The 19,893-nt window shown below is 33.0% G+C and overlaps 1 protein-coding gene across 1 annotated transcript in view; it reads left to right on the top strand.

Moving 5' to 3' along the window:
- The window catches only part of LOC139482321 (nuclear pore complex protein Nup160-like), a 145,545-nt gene that overhangs the window by 86,306 nt on the left and 39,346 nt on the right, over positions 1 to 19,893 (top strand). Inside the window, exons 23-26 of the mRNA XM_071266141.1 lie at positions 4,920 to 5,052; positions 6,664 to 6,759; positions 12,115 to 12,209; positions 17,434 to 17,636. Of these exons, the coding sequence (XP_071122242.1) occupies positions 4,920 to 5,052; positions 6,664 to 6,759; positions 12,115 to 12,209; positions 17,434 to 17,636 (527 nt within the window). The remainder of the gene's footprint in view (positions 1 to 4,919; positions 5,053 to 6,663; positions 6,760 to 12,114; positions 12,210 to 17,433; positions 17,637 to 19,893) is intronic.

Here is a 19,893-nt window from a genome sequence, read left to right as displayed (position 1 = left end):
AAAGGGATGAAAACCAGTGTAGCTTGTGTATGGTCAGTGAAAGGGATGAAAACAAGTGTAGCTTGTGTATGGTCAGTGAAAGGGATGAAAACCAGTGTAGCTTGTGTATGGTCAGAAAAGGGACGAAAACCAGTGTAGCTTGTGTATGGTCAGTTAAAGGGATGAAAACAAGTGTAGCTTGTGTATGGCCAGTTAAAGGGATGAAAACTGGTGTAGCTTGTGTATGGTCAGTTAAAGGGATGAAAACCCGTGTAGCTTGTGTATTGTCAGTTAAAGGGATGAAAACCAGTGTAGTTTCTCTATGGTCAGTTAAAGGGATGAAAACCAGTGTAGCTTGTGTATGGTCAGTTAAAGGGATGAAAACCAGTGAAGCTTATGTATGGTCAGTTAAAGGGATGAAAACCAGTGTAGCTTGTGTATGGTCAGTTAAAGGGATGAAAACTGGTGTAGCTTGTGTATGGTCAGTTTAAGGGATGAAAACCAGTGTAGCTTGTGTATGGTCAGTTAAAGAGATGAAAACTGGTGTAGCTTGTGTATGGTCAGTTAAAGGGAGGAAAACAAGTGTAGCTTGTGTATGGTCAGTTAAAGGGATGAAAACTGGTGTAGCCTGTGTATGGTCAGTTAAAGGGATGAAAACCAGTGTAGCTTGTGTATGGTCAGTTAAAGGGATGAAAACCAGTGTAGCTTGTGTATGGTCAGTTAAAGGGATGAAAACCAGTGTAGCTTGTGTATGGTCAGTTAAAGGGATGAAAACCAGTGTAGCTTGTGTATGGTCAGTTAAAGGGATGAAAACCGATGTATCTTGTGAATGGTCAGTAAAAGGGATGAAAACTGGTGTAGCTTGTGTATGGTCAGTTAAAGGGGTGAAAACCAGTGTAGCTTGTGTATGGTCAGTTAAAGGGATGTAAACCAGTGTAGCTTCTGTATGGTCAGTTGAAGGGATGAAAACCGGTGTAGCTTCTGTAAAGTCAGTGAAAGGGATGAAAACAAGTGTAGCTTGTGTATGGTCAGTGAAAGGGATAAAAACAAGTGTTAAGCTTGTGTTTGGTCAGTTAAAGGGATGGAAACCAGTGTAGCTTGTGTATGGTCAGTTGAAGGGATGAAAACAAGTGTAGCTTGTGTATGGTCAGTTAAATGGATGAAAACCAGTGTAGCTTGTTTGTGGTCAGTTAAAGGGATGAAAACAAGTGTAGCTTGTGTATGGTCAGTTAAAGGGATGAAAACAAGTGTAGCTTGTGTATGGTCAGTTAAAGGGATGAAAACCAGTGTAGCTTGTGTATGGTCAGTTAAAGGGATGAAAACCGGTGTATCTTGTAAATGGTCAGTTAAAGGGATGAAAACTGGTGTAGCTTGTGTATGGTCAGTTAAAGGGGTGAAAACCAGTGTAGCTTGTGTTTGGTCAGTTAAAGGGATGAAAACTGGTGTAGCCTGTGAATGGTCAGTTAAAGGGATGAAAACCAGTGTAGCTTGTGTATGGTCAGAAAAGGGATGAAAACAAGTGTAGCTTGTGTATGGTCAGTTAAAGGGATGAAAACCAGTGTAGCTTGTGTATGGTCAGTTAAAGGGATGAAAACAAGTGTAGCTTGTGTATGGTCAGTTAAAGGGATGAAAACGAGTGTAGCTTGTGTATGGTCAGTTAAAGGGATGAAAACAAGTGTAGCTTGTGTATGGTCAGTTAAAGGGATGAAAACAAGTGTAGCTTGTGTATGGTCAGTTAAAGGGATGAAAACAAATTATTACCCTCATTTGATCTAAATGTGATTTTTTCATCCAAGTGGGAGGAACATTATTTTGGTAGTCGCTGAGTTTCTTTAATCCTCGGCCTTATCGAGGGAGTATTAAGTTTTACCCTTGTTCGTACAGGATGTGTAAATTATTATATTTAGTTTGTAAACAGATTTACTAAGTTATAATTGCACAACAGCAATAAATCCTTAAAGGGGCACTAGCTGTCAAATTCATGTTCACCAATTTTAATCAAATTCTTATATTTGATTTTTACCAATGTAAAACATTTATCCAAACTATTAAAAGTCTAAAATATTCAATTAACAGGACATGGGCATGAAAAAACGTAGCTTCGTTTCGTTTGTAATTTAGGCTAGACGCCATCTAATTAATTATCGAGTTGACCCCTTAAGTCATTCGATGACCATATAAGGGATGTAAACATAAATATAGATATAAATAGATTAAGCAAACTCGTGCTGTTGGATTATTCTAGGTCTAATTAATTTCATATTATGGATGAAAAATAAATGTTTATCATCGATTTTACCAGTATAAGAATGATTATTTGTGGATCTAATCAGTCAATCAAATGATTTACCTTTGTTTCACTTTCAATGTTGACATTCTTTTCCTCAAAATAACTTTACACATACAATTCACGTGTTGTCCATTTAAAACTAAGGGGTTAAATTAAAATTCACATGAATACGGATTCAATGAGGTCGAATTATTCACTTGCAAGTGAATAATTCATAATCAATGATTTTTTAGCTTTTTTTGCCAAATTGAACCATCCTTGCTGCTAAAAGTGAATTATTATTTCACTATTTGCATTTCATTATTGATTGAGCAAAAAATATAATATATTAGAATTTTTCTATATCTCTTAGCTAGTGCCCCTTTAATTGAAAATAAATACCAATTTCAATGAGGATTAATTTAAAGTCTTGAATTGTTTGAGGTTTTTAACATGTATTACTATATTGGATATTTGGACATTTTTATAGGACCGCAAAAATTAAAATAAATTTGGTTGTATATTGGTATCACGTCAGTGTCGTAGTCGTCAGCTTCGTCCAAAGACGGATGATTTCCGGATAATAACTTTAGTATTAGTTAATAGAAATCAGTAAAATTTTAACACAAGGTTTATAACCACCAAAGAAAGGTTGGGATTGATTTTGGGGGTTTTGATCTTCAAAGTTTAGGAACAAGGGGCCCAAAAGGGGTCAAAATAAGTATTTTTCTAGTTTCAAGACAATAACTGGTGTGTAACAGTATTGATCTTTCTGAAATTGTACCACAAGGTTCCATTCTAAAAAAGGAAGGTTGGGATTGATTTTGGGGGTTATGGCCCAAACTGTTTAGGAATTGGGGTAAAAGGGGCCTAAAACAATACTTTTCTAATACTTTGTATAAATTGCTTATTTCTTTATCAATTTCAATGGGTTTTTTTATTCTAGAATTCTTGGGGAGCATTGATATGCTGAATCTGAATATGTATTTAGATTTTTGATTATGTGCCCAGTTTTTAAAGTTTGTCAAAATTGGGGTCCAAAATTTAACTTTGTTTGATTTCATCAAAAATTGAATGTATGGGTTTCTTTGGTATGCTGAATCTAACCATGTATTTAGATTTTGATTTTTGGACCCTGTTATCAAATTGGTCCACATTGAGGTCAAAAGGGTCCTAAATTAAACTTTGTTTGATTTCATCAAAAATTGAATTCTTCGGATTCTTTGATATGCTGCATCAATCCATGGCCATGTATTTAGATTTTGGATATTGGACCATAATAGGTAAATTTAAGTTTTTTAAGTTCATTAGACCACATTCATTCTGTGTCAACTATTTAATCACAATCCAAATTCATAGCTGTATCAAGTTTGAATGTTGTGTACATACTTGCCCCAACTGTTCAGGGTTCGACCTATGCGGTTGTATAAAGCTTCACCCTGCGAAGCATCTGGTTAAATATGTCTACATTTAGGTTCAAAGGGTAAAAAATTATACTTTTTTTTCATCAAAATTTTTTTTTTGGTTCTATGATATGCTGAATCTCACTGTGCATTCAGATTTTTGTCTTGCCTTGATAGTCAAGAAGCAAGACATAGGTATGTGCATTGTTTCAGGCAGCGGTGGCAACACAGTATTAGTTTGTGATTATGTCAGTTTATGGGGAACCACTAGTGGTAGGTCAATGATATTTGGTATGCAGTTGTACTAGCATTGGCACATCTCGGTACCATGGAGATTATTTGGCCTTGCCCCTTCGGTCATGGTCTATTGACCTTGAAACTTTGCTTAGTTTACATGTATTAGTTTGTGTCAATGTGATTAGGTCAGTTTATGGGGAACCACTAGTGGTAGGTCAATGATATTTGGTATGCAGTTGTATAAGCACTGGCACATCTCGGTACCATGGAGATTATTTGGTCCCACCCCCTTATTCATGGTCTATTGAATTTGAAACTTTTGCTTAGTTTACAACTTTTTACTTGTTTGGCTTTCTAACTTTTTTTTTCTGAGTGTCACCGATGAGTCTTATGTAGACGAAAACACGCTTCTTGTTATCAAATTATAAGCCTGATATCTTTGATAACTATTTGCATGTATTAGTTTATGATTAGATCAGTTTAATATGAACTGCTAATGTTAAGTCAGTGATATTTGGTATTCAAAAAAGTATCATTTCCATGGAGATTATATAGCCACACCCCCTCTTCCTTGTTCATTGACTTTGAAACTTTTACATAGTTTACAAGTTAATGTTTTTGTTTAGGTTTGTTTAAAGGGAACAGCTTATAATAAGTCCATGGTATTTGGTTTGCAGTTGTATTAGCATTTACATGGCAATTGTTTAGCCATGTACTTCAGTCATGGTTCATTGACTTTACATATTTGCATAATTTATGTAACATGTTAAAGTATTTCTATTTTAATTTCAACATTTGATTTCCATAATCAAAATAACAAAAAGGCGAGACATATTACTGTGATCACAGTTTTATTGCTCTTGTGATCCTTCTGAACTAGACCTGTCCAGATAGCAAGACAAATTTTGCATTGTGGTTCCTGCTGAAAATTTGATATTGTCAGCATGTGAATTCTTGTGAAAATATGTATCTGGAATAAAATGCATCATAAAGGATTAAAACAGTCCTTTTTCAATCAATTGGTTTTTCAGTGAACCAGAGAAAGCAGCACAGTGCTTTACTGAGGCTAGTAAAGGGGTTGCCAATGAACCATTCCTCAGAGAAAAGATTATCCAATCAGACGAAGTAGAAGTTAGACAGTTGGAAGTTCTTTATTACCTAAAGGTTTGTTTATAGTTAAAGTTATATCTCAGTAATGATATAAATATAAAAAGAGGTGGTATGATTGCCAATGACACAACTCTCCACCAAGAGAATGTAAAAGTATGTTCCCTTTATTCATATATCTTGGTAAAAAGATGTTTCCATGGAATTTTAAAAGTGTTTATAAATAAAATGGTAGGTGACTGGTTTACATTTTAGCTTTAAATAACTGTATTTAATTTAGTTAGCTTTTAGCTCACCTGACCCAAAAGGCGTCCGTCATCCATTATCGTCCGCCATGTCGTCATTTACTTTTTATACGACCGCAAAAATTATGGGTTTATGGTCCCAACAGTTTAGAAAAAAGGGGCCCAAAGGGGCCCAAAACAAGTATTTATCTAGTTTCAGGACAATAAGTTGTGTATATAGGTATTTCAATTGCTCTGATATTGTACCACAATGTTTATACCATAAAGTAGAAGGTTGAGATTTATTTTAAGGGTTATTGGGCAAACAGTCTAGGAATTAAGGGCCAAAAAGGGGCCAAAACAAGCATTTTTGTAGTTTCGGGACAATAACTTATGTATAACTTTATGGATCTCTCTGACATTGTACCATAAGGTTCCATATAAGGAATTTTTTCTGGTTAAAGGACAATTTAGACAATTTAAAAGCAGTGTTAGGGAGGTAATGCAATTAAAATTTAAAGAATACTGTTATATGTTTGATTACTTGATTACCTCCCTTACACTGCTTATTTTGAAAAGTTTAAAGAAGAAATCTTCAATTGCACAGTAATGTGCAATAGATTTGTTAGATCTTTGACCACATTTATATTGTGACAAAAACCTATATTATGTCAAAAATTTGATCACAATCCAAATCCAGACAGTATCAAGCTTGAATATTGTGACCAAATTTGCCCCAACTGTTCAGGGTTCGACCACTGCGGTCATATAAAGCTGCCCCCTTGGAGCACCTGGTTACAATTTAAACTTCTTCTAGAAAACCACTGAATGGAATGGAACCAAACATGTCATGAATGTTCCTTATGAGGTGCTGACCAAGTGTCGTTACTTTGTAGCCGATCCATCATCCAAGATGGCTGCCAGCGGAGGACTTAGTTTAACATAGGACCCTATGGGAAAAACATACAAATGTCTTCTATTAGAGCACCACTAAATGGAATGAAACCAAATATAGCATGAATGTCCCTTTTGAGGTGCTGAACAAGTGTTGTTACTTTAAAACCAATCCATATCCATGATGGCCACCAGTGGAGGACTTAGGACATAGGACCCTATTGGCCTAAACCAAACTTGGCCTTAATCATTATTTAAGTATTTGTTATGATTTATATATGGTTTCAAAACCCCAAGTAGAGCCAGGTGAGCGACACAGAGCCTCTAGTTTTTCTCCTGAGCTGGGAACCCCACTCTTGAAAATGTCTGGAACCTCCTGAGCTAAGGGGTTGATTAATGACCACATGATACAGATTCAATGAAGTTAAAATATTCAAGTGAATAATTCATTAGCAATTTTCTTAGCTTATGTTGACCAATTTGAACCAAATTGACTGTTAAAAGCCAATTATTATTTCTCTTTTTCACTGTCATTAATGATACATTGCAGGTATTGAAGCAGTTTGAAGAATTTGGTGCACCTGATGTTGTGGTTTCATTTGCCAAGACAGCCATTAGTATAGCAGATGATGATGATCCTAATGTGGTAAGCTGTCTTTCTGTAAAATAAGATGTGGTATGAGTGCACATGAAACAACTCTCTATCCAAGTCACAATTTGTAAAAGTAAACCATTATAAGTCAAAGTACGGTCTTTAAAATGGAGCCTAGGCTCACACCGAACATCAAGCTATAAATATACCTGTCAACTGACCCGTATTCTGTGGGTGTGACCCAAGATTTTCACAATTCTGAGGGATCACCCGGAACACTCGCTGGGTCATTGAAATAACCCGGGAATTCCGAAAATGACCCGATTTCACCCATATTTTTTAGCCTTGAGATTGATTTCATAAGTAATATTCCTTTGAAATACCAGCAAATTCGTAATTCTTCCATGAACAGGAAGTTCATCTAGCTATGTAAACTGTCAAATTAAGTGACCCATTAAGTGCATGGCTTCAGCTTTGGTGTCAAACACACTGTTAATTAACACCAATTACCTTAGCTTTAGGTCGTAAATAAATTGCACCATTGGTTTACAAACTGAACTAGAGTTACTTCCCCTTATTTGTCACCATTCAAAATTATTCCTTATATTTACGTTTTATGGGTGAAAAAGATTAAATCATAAAAATATAAAATTCAAATACATATTGAAAAATAACTTTTTATGCCCCACCTACGATAGTAGAGGGGCATTATGTTTTCTGGTCTGTGCGTCCTTTCGTCCGTTCGTTCATTCGTTCGTCCGTCCGTTCGTTCGTTCGTCCGTCTGTCCAGCTTCAGGTTAAAGTTTTTGGTCGAGGTAGTTTTTGATGAAGTTGAAGTCCAATCGACTTCAAACTTGGTACACATGTTCCCTATGATATGATCTTTCTAATTTTAATGCCAAATTAGAAATTTTACCCCAATTTCACGGTCCACAGAACATAGAAAATGATAGTGCGAGTGGGGCATTCGTGTACTGAGGACACATTCTTGTTATTATTTTTATACCTTTATACAATTTTTTAAAAAAAGTTGAAAATTATTTTTTACATTTATACTTCCTTTAACTGTATTACTATATTTTATCATAGTCTAATTTCCTTGTTAAAAGAAAAATATCATGGTTAAAGGCTACATAAAAGACCTGTTGGTGACCTTCTGCTGTTGTTTTTTTCTATGGTCGGGTTGTTGTCTCTTTGGCACATTCCCCATTTCCATTCTCAATTTTATAGTCAATAGTCTCAAACATTTAAGAATTACATTAAATTCTAGTGTTTGATGATTGTAGTATTTTTACTCAAAAAGTAAAGCACATAAGACTGAGTTACACAAATTTATAAAAATCTTTAAAAGTGCAATGAAATAATATTGAATAAGATTTAAAATGACTTAACAAAGTGAACATGCATTGATGTTTTGGTATCTTTGATATACATTATAAGAAAATGTACCATAAATACTGAAATTTAGCTCGAAAAAGTTTGTACGCGTTATGACCTGAGATTGGATTCTTTAATGCAGGTCATGACCTGCATTTTCATCATCACAGGTTGACAGGTATGTATAAAAGGCTGAAAAAATTACTAGTGTAAAACCATTCAAACAGGAAAACCAATGGTCTAATCTATATATATAACTCATCTAAACATCAATCCAACAATGTTAGATATATATATATATAAAAAACAGATGAAAAGAGAAATGCTTAGGAATCACATCAACAAACGACAACCACTGAACATCAGGTTCCTGACTTAACAAAATGTCCATGTCAATCAGTTCTATTGAAATATATACAAACCACATTTCCAAGAAAATATTTAAATAATGTGTTTTACTGAAATCTATAAATGCATCCAGAAATAATTGAAGTCATTGGTAGGAAGAATATGTCAGACATCGGACTGAGTTGAATGTTTAAGGTTGTTAATAACTTTGGAAGTATTATAACAGGTGTTACAATTCATCTGTCTCGTAACCTGATATTGCAATGTAGAGGACATCACGTGTTAACTCATGCGAAAAAATATCTCAAGAATGTTTGTTTGTAGCGGGAGTTTCTCGCTACATTGAAGACCTGTTGCATGGTGACTTTCTGCTGTTGTTTTTTCTGTGGTCGGGTTGTCTCTTTGACACATTCCCCATTTCCATTCTCAATTTTATTGTTATCTCTCATGCAGAGTTATCGGTCCTTGCTCTCCCTCCAGGACCGATAACTCTGCATGGGAGATTGAACATTTGGGAGAAAAAATATGAATGCCTACTCAAATCCAATCTATTAAAAAAAACAAATTATTACAGAAGAGTGTCAACCATGCACTTGTACTGCACTATTATTAATATAGTAGAATAGAATGATATAAAAATGGATGAAAATTATATATACATGTTACTGTAATATACATATACACGGCTGGTAATCTACACACGCAGAACATTTGGTTCTGCAATGAAAACCGTGAGAGGATTTTCCGGTTGTGCTTGAGTGGAGTAATTGTCACCGCTTCAAAAGGTATGTACATTTCTAAATCGCAATTTTCTTATTCGACTGATCAAAATATTGAAAATCGGAGAATGCTATGCTGTGGTGATTACTTTAACGAAGAGATACATGTATCATTTACTATTGTACGTGGAGTTGAACTCCTACAAAATCAGTTGCCGCACGAGAATTTGCCTAAAAAAGTGACATTTAGATTTTGAAATGGTTCTTTTAACAGACCTACAAGTTCAAATTTACTTTTTATTCGGTCAATGGGTATGAATGTCGTTTTTGGCGGCGTGGACGCTGTCCGGTGTTGATAGACATCTTAATAAATCTAAAAACCTCATATTATCAAGTTGTCATGCGTGAGGGAATCGGTTCTGATTGAGGACATCGTGAATGCGTGAGGGGACTTGAAATCATATCTCTATATTCAAGCTATCAGTCGTTGAAAGTTGCCTCAATATGGTTAGATTGTTTATGAAAAAACAAATTTGTGTGCATAAATAAAAATTATGAGATAGAATTTTGAAATAACAATAAATGACCATGTTTTCTTTTTATGAATAAAAGGCTAATCAATAAATTTCAAATATGTGTCCAAATTCGTGCATTTGGGCAAATAATCGATATAGTTTACTACCACAATTTGATGTTAATTAATATTGTAATTTTCATTGTTATTGATAAATTCTATTGTAATTTTCATTGTTATTGATAAATTCTGTCTATCCTATGTTTGGGATATTGTTTAAGAAATTCACATATTACGCCACTTTGGGCGTTTATGGTTTTGGCTAACTCGGCTGTGAATTTTTATGTGCTGGTTTAGGTAATTTTATGTATCCGTTTTTATTGTGTAGTTAGTCACCACTTCGATTTTATCATGTATATCTATTATATAGTCATTATATAAAACATCACTGGTTGCAAAATTATGAATTATTCGAAATAACAAGGATGTTCTTATTCCAGACAGAAACCCTAGTCGTATTAGACACAACTTTTTGGAACTTTTGTTCCTCAATGTACTTGTCTTGGCTTTCAAACTTTTTTCATCTGAGCGTCACTGGTAAGCCGTGTGTTGACGAAAGACGCGTCTGACATATACATGTTTTTTTAAACCTGGTACCTTTTGATAGCTATAATTGGAGTGTTTCTCTGTCCTATATGTTCTATCATTTATTTGTATTGTAGTCCTGTCATTTAATGTTGTCTTTAACTGATATATTTACCATTGCCGTAGAAGCGGGAGGTTTGGCATGCCACAAAACCGGGTTCATCCCACCATTTTTTCTTGAAATGTCCTGTGCCAAGTCCGGAAAATGGCCATTGTTAAATTGTAATTCGTTTCTGTGTGTGTTAAAGTTTAAATTTATGTTGTTGTTGTGTCGTAGTTTTCCTCTTATATTTTATGTGATTCCCTCAGTTTTAGTTTGTAGTCCGAATTTGTTTTTTCTCAATCAATTTATGAATTTCGACAACGGTTTACTTTTGTTGCCTTTATTGGAGACATATTTGCAATTTATTGGTACTGTTTATTCATATACAGAAAACTTTGTGATGTATTGTATAGATCAAAATATTCAACTGAATATCAAAATTTGTGTTTTCGCGATCCATTTAAAAAAAAATACGCAATACAAGGGGAGTGAACTGTTTTCGTAAAAAATATATACTGGGCTGATATGAAATTTTTCAACTTTTATTTGTAGCTAGAAACAAATCGTTGACAAAATATTTCCTTTTATTGTTCGTAAAACCTATCTTCCCACAATGTATTTCAAAATTCTATCTCATTAATTTTGTTTATGCACACAAATGTGTTTTTTCATGAACAATCTGACCACATTTAGGCAACTTTCAAATACTCATAGTTTGGATATAATATTATGATTTCACGTCCCCTCACGCATTCACGATGTCCTCAATCAGAACCGATCCCCTCACGCATGTCATAATGCAAATATGAGGTTTTTAGATTTATTAAGATGTCGATCAACACTGGACAGCGTCCACGCCTTCCAAAACGACATCCATACCCATTGACCGAACAAAAAGTAAATTTGAAATTGTGGGTCTGTAATTAGAGCCATTTTAAAATCTAAATGTCACTTTTTTAGGCAAATTCTCGTGCGGCAACTGATTTTGTAGGAGTTCAACTCCACGTACAACAGTAAATGATACATGTATCTCTTCGTTAAAGTATTCACCACAGCATAGCATTCTCCGATTTTCAATATTTTGATCAGTCGAATAAGAAAATTGCGATTTAGAAATGTATATACCTTTCGAAGCGGTGACAATTGCTCCACTCAAGCACAACCGGAAAAATCCTCTCACGGTTTTCATTGCAGAACCAAATGTTCTGCGTGTGTAGATTACCAGCCGTGATATATTGATATAATATATACATTGCAACAACAAACAAGACCGTATACTGATTTGTATCACTACAATATAATAGTTATTACAATGAGGTTGAATTCCCTGTCATTTATTTATCATCCATGCAGGAACCTATCTCAGAAAAAAAAAAAATATCTATACATTAACCTCACTTTCAGGTATAGAGATGTGATTTTTTTTCTGAGACAAGTGCTTGTGACCATCCACAAGAACTTGCAGTCATCCTATGTACAGTACTTCAGTACTTTGATTGTAATTTTATAGTGGTGACGTCCATACCTTTACAAATAATTGTCATTTATTTAGTTTTGGATTATTACATAGTTGTCAAAGGTACCAGGCTTATAATTTCATACGGAAGAATATTAGATTTTCTTTTCTTTTTGAAGTGAAATAAAAACAAACCAAGCAGAGTATGGCCCTTACCAACCTTATTCCTTTAGATGAGTTGAATGTTAATCAATCAATAGTCATTTAAACCTTGCCAGATGATGTGTATATAATTATGTCTTTGTAGGCAACTTTATGGTCAAAGGTGTTTAAGTATGAATTAGAATTAGAGCACAATGAAGAGGCTTACAGTGCTATGATTGCCAACCCAGAATCTTCAAGGTAGGGCAAGTTTACAAAGCTATTTTAAGGTGCTTGATTTTTTGGTAGAAGCATGTTCTCCATAAGTTTACTGACTTTAGTGAAAAATGGGTAAGATTTAAACGCTTCTTTATGCAAGCTCAAAACCAATTTTGTCTGGTGCAAATACGAAATTTCAATCCTGATATCTATGATAATAATAAATAAAATTGAGAATATAATGATAAGTTTATTTACAACCGCTGAGTCGATGCCACTGCTGGTACAGTGTTTATTCTCCAAGGGTATCACCAGCCCAGTAGTCTTCTGTGCTGACATGACATGAAATATCATTGATATGGTTATAATTAAAATTATAACTGTTTGTGGATCTCAATGCTCTACAATTACGTTCTTTATTTGGCCTTTTTAACTTTTTTTTATTTGAGCATCACAAAATTTCAATCCTGGTATTTATGATGAGTTTGTTTAAATGTGTTTTCTATACATCACTTAAAAACTCATTTAACAAATTCACCAGAGCTGTACAAATACTATCTGTGTAAGCTTTTTGAATGTTTTAAGGATGTACTTAGGGAAATTAAATAAATCAATAATCCAAAATTTACACTATAAGCTGGAAGAGCATTGGTTCAGAAACCAAATAAGCTCAAAATATTGATAGGTCATGGAGCCCCTTTTTGAGATATTTGATTTATAGCTCTCCTTGCCCACAGGTCCAAGTGAGCTTTTCTCATCACTTGGTGTCCATCTACGTCAGTCGTCGTCGTCTGTTAAGTTTTACATAGATCTTCTCCTCTGAAACTACTGGGCCAAATTCAACCAAACTTGGCCACAATCATCATTGGGTATCTAGTTTAAAAAAAGTGTTCAATGACCTGGCCCGCGTACCAAGATGGCCGCCATGGCTGAAAATAGAACATAGGGGTAAAATGTAGATTTTGGCTTATATCTCAAAAACAAAGCATTTTGAGCAAATTTGACATGGGGTAAAATTATTCATCAGGTCAAGATCTATCTGTCTAGATATTTTCAGACCTATCAGACTACCCGTTGTTGGGTTGCTGCCCTGGAATTTGTAATTTTAAGGAAATTTTGCAGTTTTTGGTTGTTATCTTTAAAACTATTATAGTTAGAGATCTTTACACAGCATTTATGTTCAGCAAGTAATATCTATATCTACAATTAGGTCAGAATGACCAAAATGATCAAATGGTCTCTTAAGGAGTTATTGCCCTTTAAAGTTATTTTTTTACTAATTTTTCGCAAATTTTTGTAATCTTACTAAAATCTTCTCCTCTGAAACTACTGAGATAAATACAACCAAACTTAGTTACAATCAACATAAGGGTATGTAGTTGAAAATTGTGTCCGATGATCCGGCCTGCCAACCAATATGGTTGACATGGCTTATAAGAGAACATGGGGGTAAAATGCAGTTAGTGGCTTATATCTGTGAAACTAAAGCATTTAGAGCAAATTGGACAACTTGTAAAAATGTTAATATCTATCTGTCCTGAAATTTTGAGATGAATCAAACAACCTGTTGTTGTGTTGCTGTCCCTAAATTGGTGATTTTACTGACATTTTGCAGTTTTTGGTTATTATCTTGAATATTATTATAGATAGAGATAAACTGTAAACAGCAATAATGTTCAACAAAGTAAGATCTACAAATAGGTGAACATGACCAAAATGGTCAACTGACCCTATAAGGAATTATTGCCCTTTAAAGTAAATCTTTAACAACTTTTCATAAATTTTTGGTAATCTTTTAAAAAAGTCATCTGAAACTAAAGCAAAAGTATAACAGTTGCATAATTTCATGCTCCTTGGAGTCTTTAGTTAAAATATGGCGGGAAAAGGCTGACTTGGAGACAAAAGAAAACAAAATAAGAATCTGCTTAAATTTTGTCAAAACCTTTTATGAGCTATTGAGTCTTATATAAAATAATAAATGGGTGTTATTGTGCAAAATATTTTTTGTCTTCTATCGAATGGTAAAAAAACAATGATTCCGAACAAATTCCAAAACCTAAGTACATCTTTAAATTCCAAAACATCACCTAAGTACATCCTTACCTATAAGTCTGAGCAACACATTTGACAGATGTACTAACAGCTTCCTGATGTGACTAGTTAGTATGTACTATCAGCTTCCTGATGTGACTTGTTAGTAGCACCTACTGATACCACAGAAAGAAAGTCATAATTTTTCAAATGTTGAAAAACATTTGTAGCTATGACCTGTTAATTCTCTGGCACATTTATCATTCCAAAAAGTATTGTCAAGATTAATTCCTTTATCTTCATCCAGCTTACAGAGCTAAAAAAGTCTTGTGAAAGGAATACCATCTTTTCCAAAGGGTGTGGGCATTTCTAAATAAAATTGTCATTTGCCCAAGAAAATATTTATTCATACTAATAAGCGTCTTCTCTGCTTTTGCTTCATGTTTTGGGACGTTTTCCTGGTGGGATTTAGATTTATTCTAGGCACTTACACTTACTAATTTAAATGTCTGACTGCCAAACAACAAAATAACCAAGGGTGTTGCAGATCAAGTTATAGATCAAGTTAGAATTTTGTTCCAATACAATGAATTTTATACGACTGCAAAAATATTATTTTTTCATTACTATTGAAATTATTGCTTTCGTTATAATTATATTAATATTTAATCCTGTTCATCGTTGTCCTCTGTCAGTTTTTAGTTATATTTTTGAAACTATTATCAGATAGAGAAAATTATAACCAATAAAAATGATCAGAACAATGAGATATGCCATTGCTAATACATGTACAACTTTTGCGTAATTAATATGTTGAAGTGTTGCCTTTTAAGTTTGAAAGTTCTTATGACTTCTAGAAGAATAGATGAAAACTCTTCACATAAATCAGGGGGAATTGTTCAGTTTTAATGTAAATGATGTATTAGAAAAGTGTCAATAGCCATTGAATACCTAAACCATCACAGTGTACAGATATGATAAGTCAGAAGGGAATAGGAAAATTAAAAAAAAAAAGAAGATATTATTATACTGCATTTGTTGAACAGTGTAGAGTGATAATTTGTTTTGTTGAACAGTGTAGAGAGATAATTTGTTTTATTGAACAGTGAAGAGAGATAATTTTTGTTGTTGAACAGGGTAGATTGATAATTTGTTTTGTTGAACAGTGAAGAGAGATAATTTATTTTGTTAAACAGGGTAGAGAGATAATTTATTTTGTTGAATAGTGAAGAGAGATAATTTGTTTTATTGAACAGTGTAGAGAGATAATTTGTTTTATTGAACAGTAAAGAGAGATAATTTGTTTTATTGAACAGTAAAGAGAGAGTAAAGAGAGATAATTTGTTTTATTAAACAGGGTAGAGAGATAATTTGTTTTATGAACATTGTAGAGAGATAATTTGTTTTATTGAACAGTGTAGAGAGATAATTTGTTTTATTGAACAGTGTAGAGAGATAATTTACTTTGTTGAACAGTGTAGAGAGATAATTTGTTTTGTTGAACAGTGTAGAGTGATAATTTGTTTTGTTGAACAGTGAAGTGAGATGATATACAATTATGGCCCGTTGAAAAGGAAAATATCCAAAATTGTCAACACGAGAAGGTTATTTCATTGAGGGGCGCACTCTTAAGGGTTGACAATTTTGGATATTCATCGATTTTAAGGGACCACAATTGTTTTATTATACCGAACTAACAGTGGAAGGGCCTTTCGAACACTAACTATATTCTTAAAACTTTACGTTATAAGCTGACGTTTCAAAATACTTTTGTGTTCTAGAATTTCTTGAATGTACAACAAAGGTAGAATCTTTTTGTAAAATATTGATGGCCCTGAAAAGGACCATTTATAATAATAATAATTAGTGTTGTCAACGGTTAACTCGTTAACCGTTCCGAGTAAACCGTTCGAACGTCTGAATACCGAATACCGAATACCAAAAACGCTAAGCTGACTTTTTTTCAATTTTAATAAATTTGATATAAATTTGTATTGACATCATTAAATATGTGGGTTTTCTTTAAACAATGTTGACGTGGTAATTAATTTGACGGATCAATTGGCCAGTATATTGATTGGTATTGTTAATCCAAAAATATAAAATTAATTAGAACTTGTCTCTCAGCTGGAGCAAGATCTTAAGGAAACATAATTAGTTTCATGTTTTTTTAAACAGTAATTTTTAATCAGTAATACGATTAAATTTTACAATTTACTTCATTATTTCATTTTTGATCTTTGTGTAGACCAACATCTGAATGTGCAATCTCCGTCGTGCAAGTCTTTGTCATACTTTAAACTAAATGCTAACTCAAAAACTGTAAAAAGCAAACCAATGTGAATGTAATCAATGTTTACTTGATAGTACGAATATCAGGATTAATCAATTTTAATTGAAACACCTCACATTATTTTCGGAAACAAGAAGACAAAATGGAAGAATCATCGGTTTCAGACATATTCAATTCTACGAGATCAAGACAGTTTTTTCACTCTGAAGTACAAATGCCATAGTTGTTATCGTGTATTTGATTATTAAAAGTCAAACTTTGACAGGGATCTTCACAGACAAGCCTTATAAAACCGAAGGCCAAACTTCAATTCATCGTATTATAAAAACGTAAATGTATGACTTGGATGGAATGTAGTCACATTGACACTTATACCTCATCTTCTTATATCACAGTGTAGGGTACTATTGATAAGGCCTTCAAACATTAACTTAAACTACTGGTTAACCAGTTAATCGGTCGAACGATTATACGAGTAACTGGTTAGGCAAAAGTGTACCATTTGACAACACTAATAATAATAATAATAATAATGATAAATTCTTTATTTAAAGAGGGTAAACTCAGTTAGTTATGATAAACTAATCTTCCCTGAGGCCCTCAAGATATAGCATCGGCTGCTGGCACTCTATTCATGTCCAATGCCTTATTTCCTCGTCTCTCTGTAGGCTTCCAGTGTGACAGGAACGCTGCCATTTTGTTTATTTACACCTGAGATGTCATGGGAGATAACTCAAGTACAAATCATCAAACTGAAAAGGTTATTTGCCGATGAATAATAGGGAAATTTTTTAGGGTTATTCATCCTTCCTTGCAATTGACTGAAAATTAACTGAATTATTCCATGTCCATGTGATAATGTTTCACCCAATAGAATTGTTTAAAATATATGTAAGATCATGTAAGGGATAATGAAATGTTTTATTGAACTTTCTGTTGTAGGAGGAAGGATTGTTTAAGACAGTTACTAGTGACATTAAGTGAGAGAGGAGATCTACAATCTATTGTTTCCTTTCCATACATTGACCTTGAAGATGAAGTTGTGTCCATACTAGAGAGCCGAGCCAGATCTGTGGATTTGACATCACAGAATTATTACGACTTGTTGTATGCCTTTCATGTCAACAGAACAAACTGGAGAAAAGGTATAAAATAGGATATGTCATTATCATATAAATCAGGGATGAAATAGGATATGTCATTATCATATAAATCAGGGATGAAATAGGATATGTCATTATCATATAAATCAGGGATGAAATAGGATATGTCATTATCATATAAATCAGGGATGAAATAGAATATGTCATTATCATATAAATCAGGGATGAAATAGGATACATTGTATGTCATTATCATATAAATCAGGGATGAAATAGGATACATTGTATGTCATTATCATATAAATCAGGGATGAAATAGGATACATTGTATGTCATTATCATATAAATCAGGGATGAAATAGGGTATGTTATTATCATATAAATCAGGGATGAAATAGGGTATGTTATTATCATATAAATCAGGGATGAAATAGGGTATGTCATTATCATATAAATCAGGGATGAAATAGGATACATTGTATGTCATTATCATATAAATCAGGGATGAAATAGGATACATTGTATGTCATTATCATATAAATCAGGGATGAAATAGGGTATGTCATTATCATATAAATCAGGGATGAAATAGGGTATGTTATTATCATATAAATCAGGGATGAAATAGGGTATGTTATTATCATATAAATCAGGGATGAAATAGATTATGTCATTATCATATAAATCAGGGATGAAATAGGATACATTGTATGTCATTATCATATAAATCAGGGATGAAATAGGGTATGTTATTATCATATAAATCAGGGATGAAATAGGGTATGTTATTATCATATAAATCAGGGATGAAATAGATTATGTCATTATCATATAAATCAGGTATGAAATAGGATATGTCATTATCATATAAATCAGGGATGAAATAGGATATGTTATTATCATATAAATCAGGGATGAAATAGGGTATGTTATTATCATATAAATCAGGGATGAAATAGGATATGTCATTATCATATAAATCAGGGATGAAATAGGATATGTTATTATCATATAAATCAGGGATGAAATAGGATATGTCATTATCATATAAATCAGGGATGAAATAGGATACATTGTATGTCATTATCATATAAATCAGGGATGAAATAGGGTATGTTATTATCATATAAATCAGGGATGAAATAGGATATGTCATTATCATATAAATCAGGGATGAAATAGGATATGTTATTATCATATAAATCAGGGATGAAATAGGATATGTCATTATCATATAAATCAGGTATGAAATAGGATATGTCATATCATATAAATCAGGTATGAAATAGGGTATGTCATTATCATATAAATCAGGTATGAAATAGGGTATGTCATTATCATATAAATCAGGGATGAAATAGGATATGTCATTATCATATAAATCAGGGATGAAATAGGATATGTCATTATCATATAAATCAGGTATGAAATAGGATATGTCATTATCATATAAATCAGGTATGAAATAGGATATGTCATTATCATATAAATCAGGGATGAAATAGGATATGTCATTATCATATAAATCAGGGATGAAATAGGATACATTGTATGTCATTATCATATAAATCAGGTATGAAATAGGATATGTCATTATCATATAAATCAGAGATGAAATAGGATACGTTATTATCATATAAATCAGGGATGAAATAGGATACATTGTATGTCATTATCATATAAATCAGGTATGAAATAGGATATGTCATTATCATATAAATCAGGGATGAAATAGGATATGTCATTATCATATAAATCAGGGATGAAATAGGGTATGTTATTATCATATAAATCAGGGATGAAATAGAATATGTCATTATCATATAAATCAGGTATGAAATGGATATGTCATTATCATATAAATCAGGGATGAAATAGGGTATGTTATTATCATATAAATCAGGGATGAAATAGGATATGTCATTATCATATAAATCAGGGATGAAATAGGATATGTCATTATATCCAACAAGTCCCTCATCTCCTTGCTAGCTATCAGACCATATTTTGTTGCTGACATATATACCATTTTTGTCTCATCTGCAACAAAAGTCGCAGTATGCAAGACATAGGTACTTATAACTATTCAGTGTCAACGTAAACTAATTGTTTAAAGCTTTATATTTTAAAAGGTAAAAGACTGGATGCTTCATATCTTGTATGCAGATGTAGTAGGTGTATTCAATGCTATTTTTTGCAATAAAACATTTACATATTGGGGTTCACAAATATGGAACAGTTTACCACAAAAAAATTAAAAATCAGTCTACACTCTTTTCTTTTAAAACAAATGTTACAA

Source organism: Mytilus edulis, chromosome 7, assembly GCF_963676685.1.
Source record: "Mytilus edulis chromosome 7, xbMytEdul2.2, whole genome shotgun sequence".
NCBI classification, from domain to species: Eukaryota; Metazoa; Mollusca; class Bivalvia; order Mytilida; family Mytilidae; genus Mytilus; species Mytilus edulis.
This window is presented reverse-complemented; position numbering and strand designations above follow the sequence as displayed.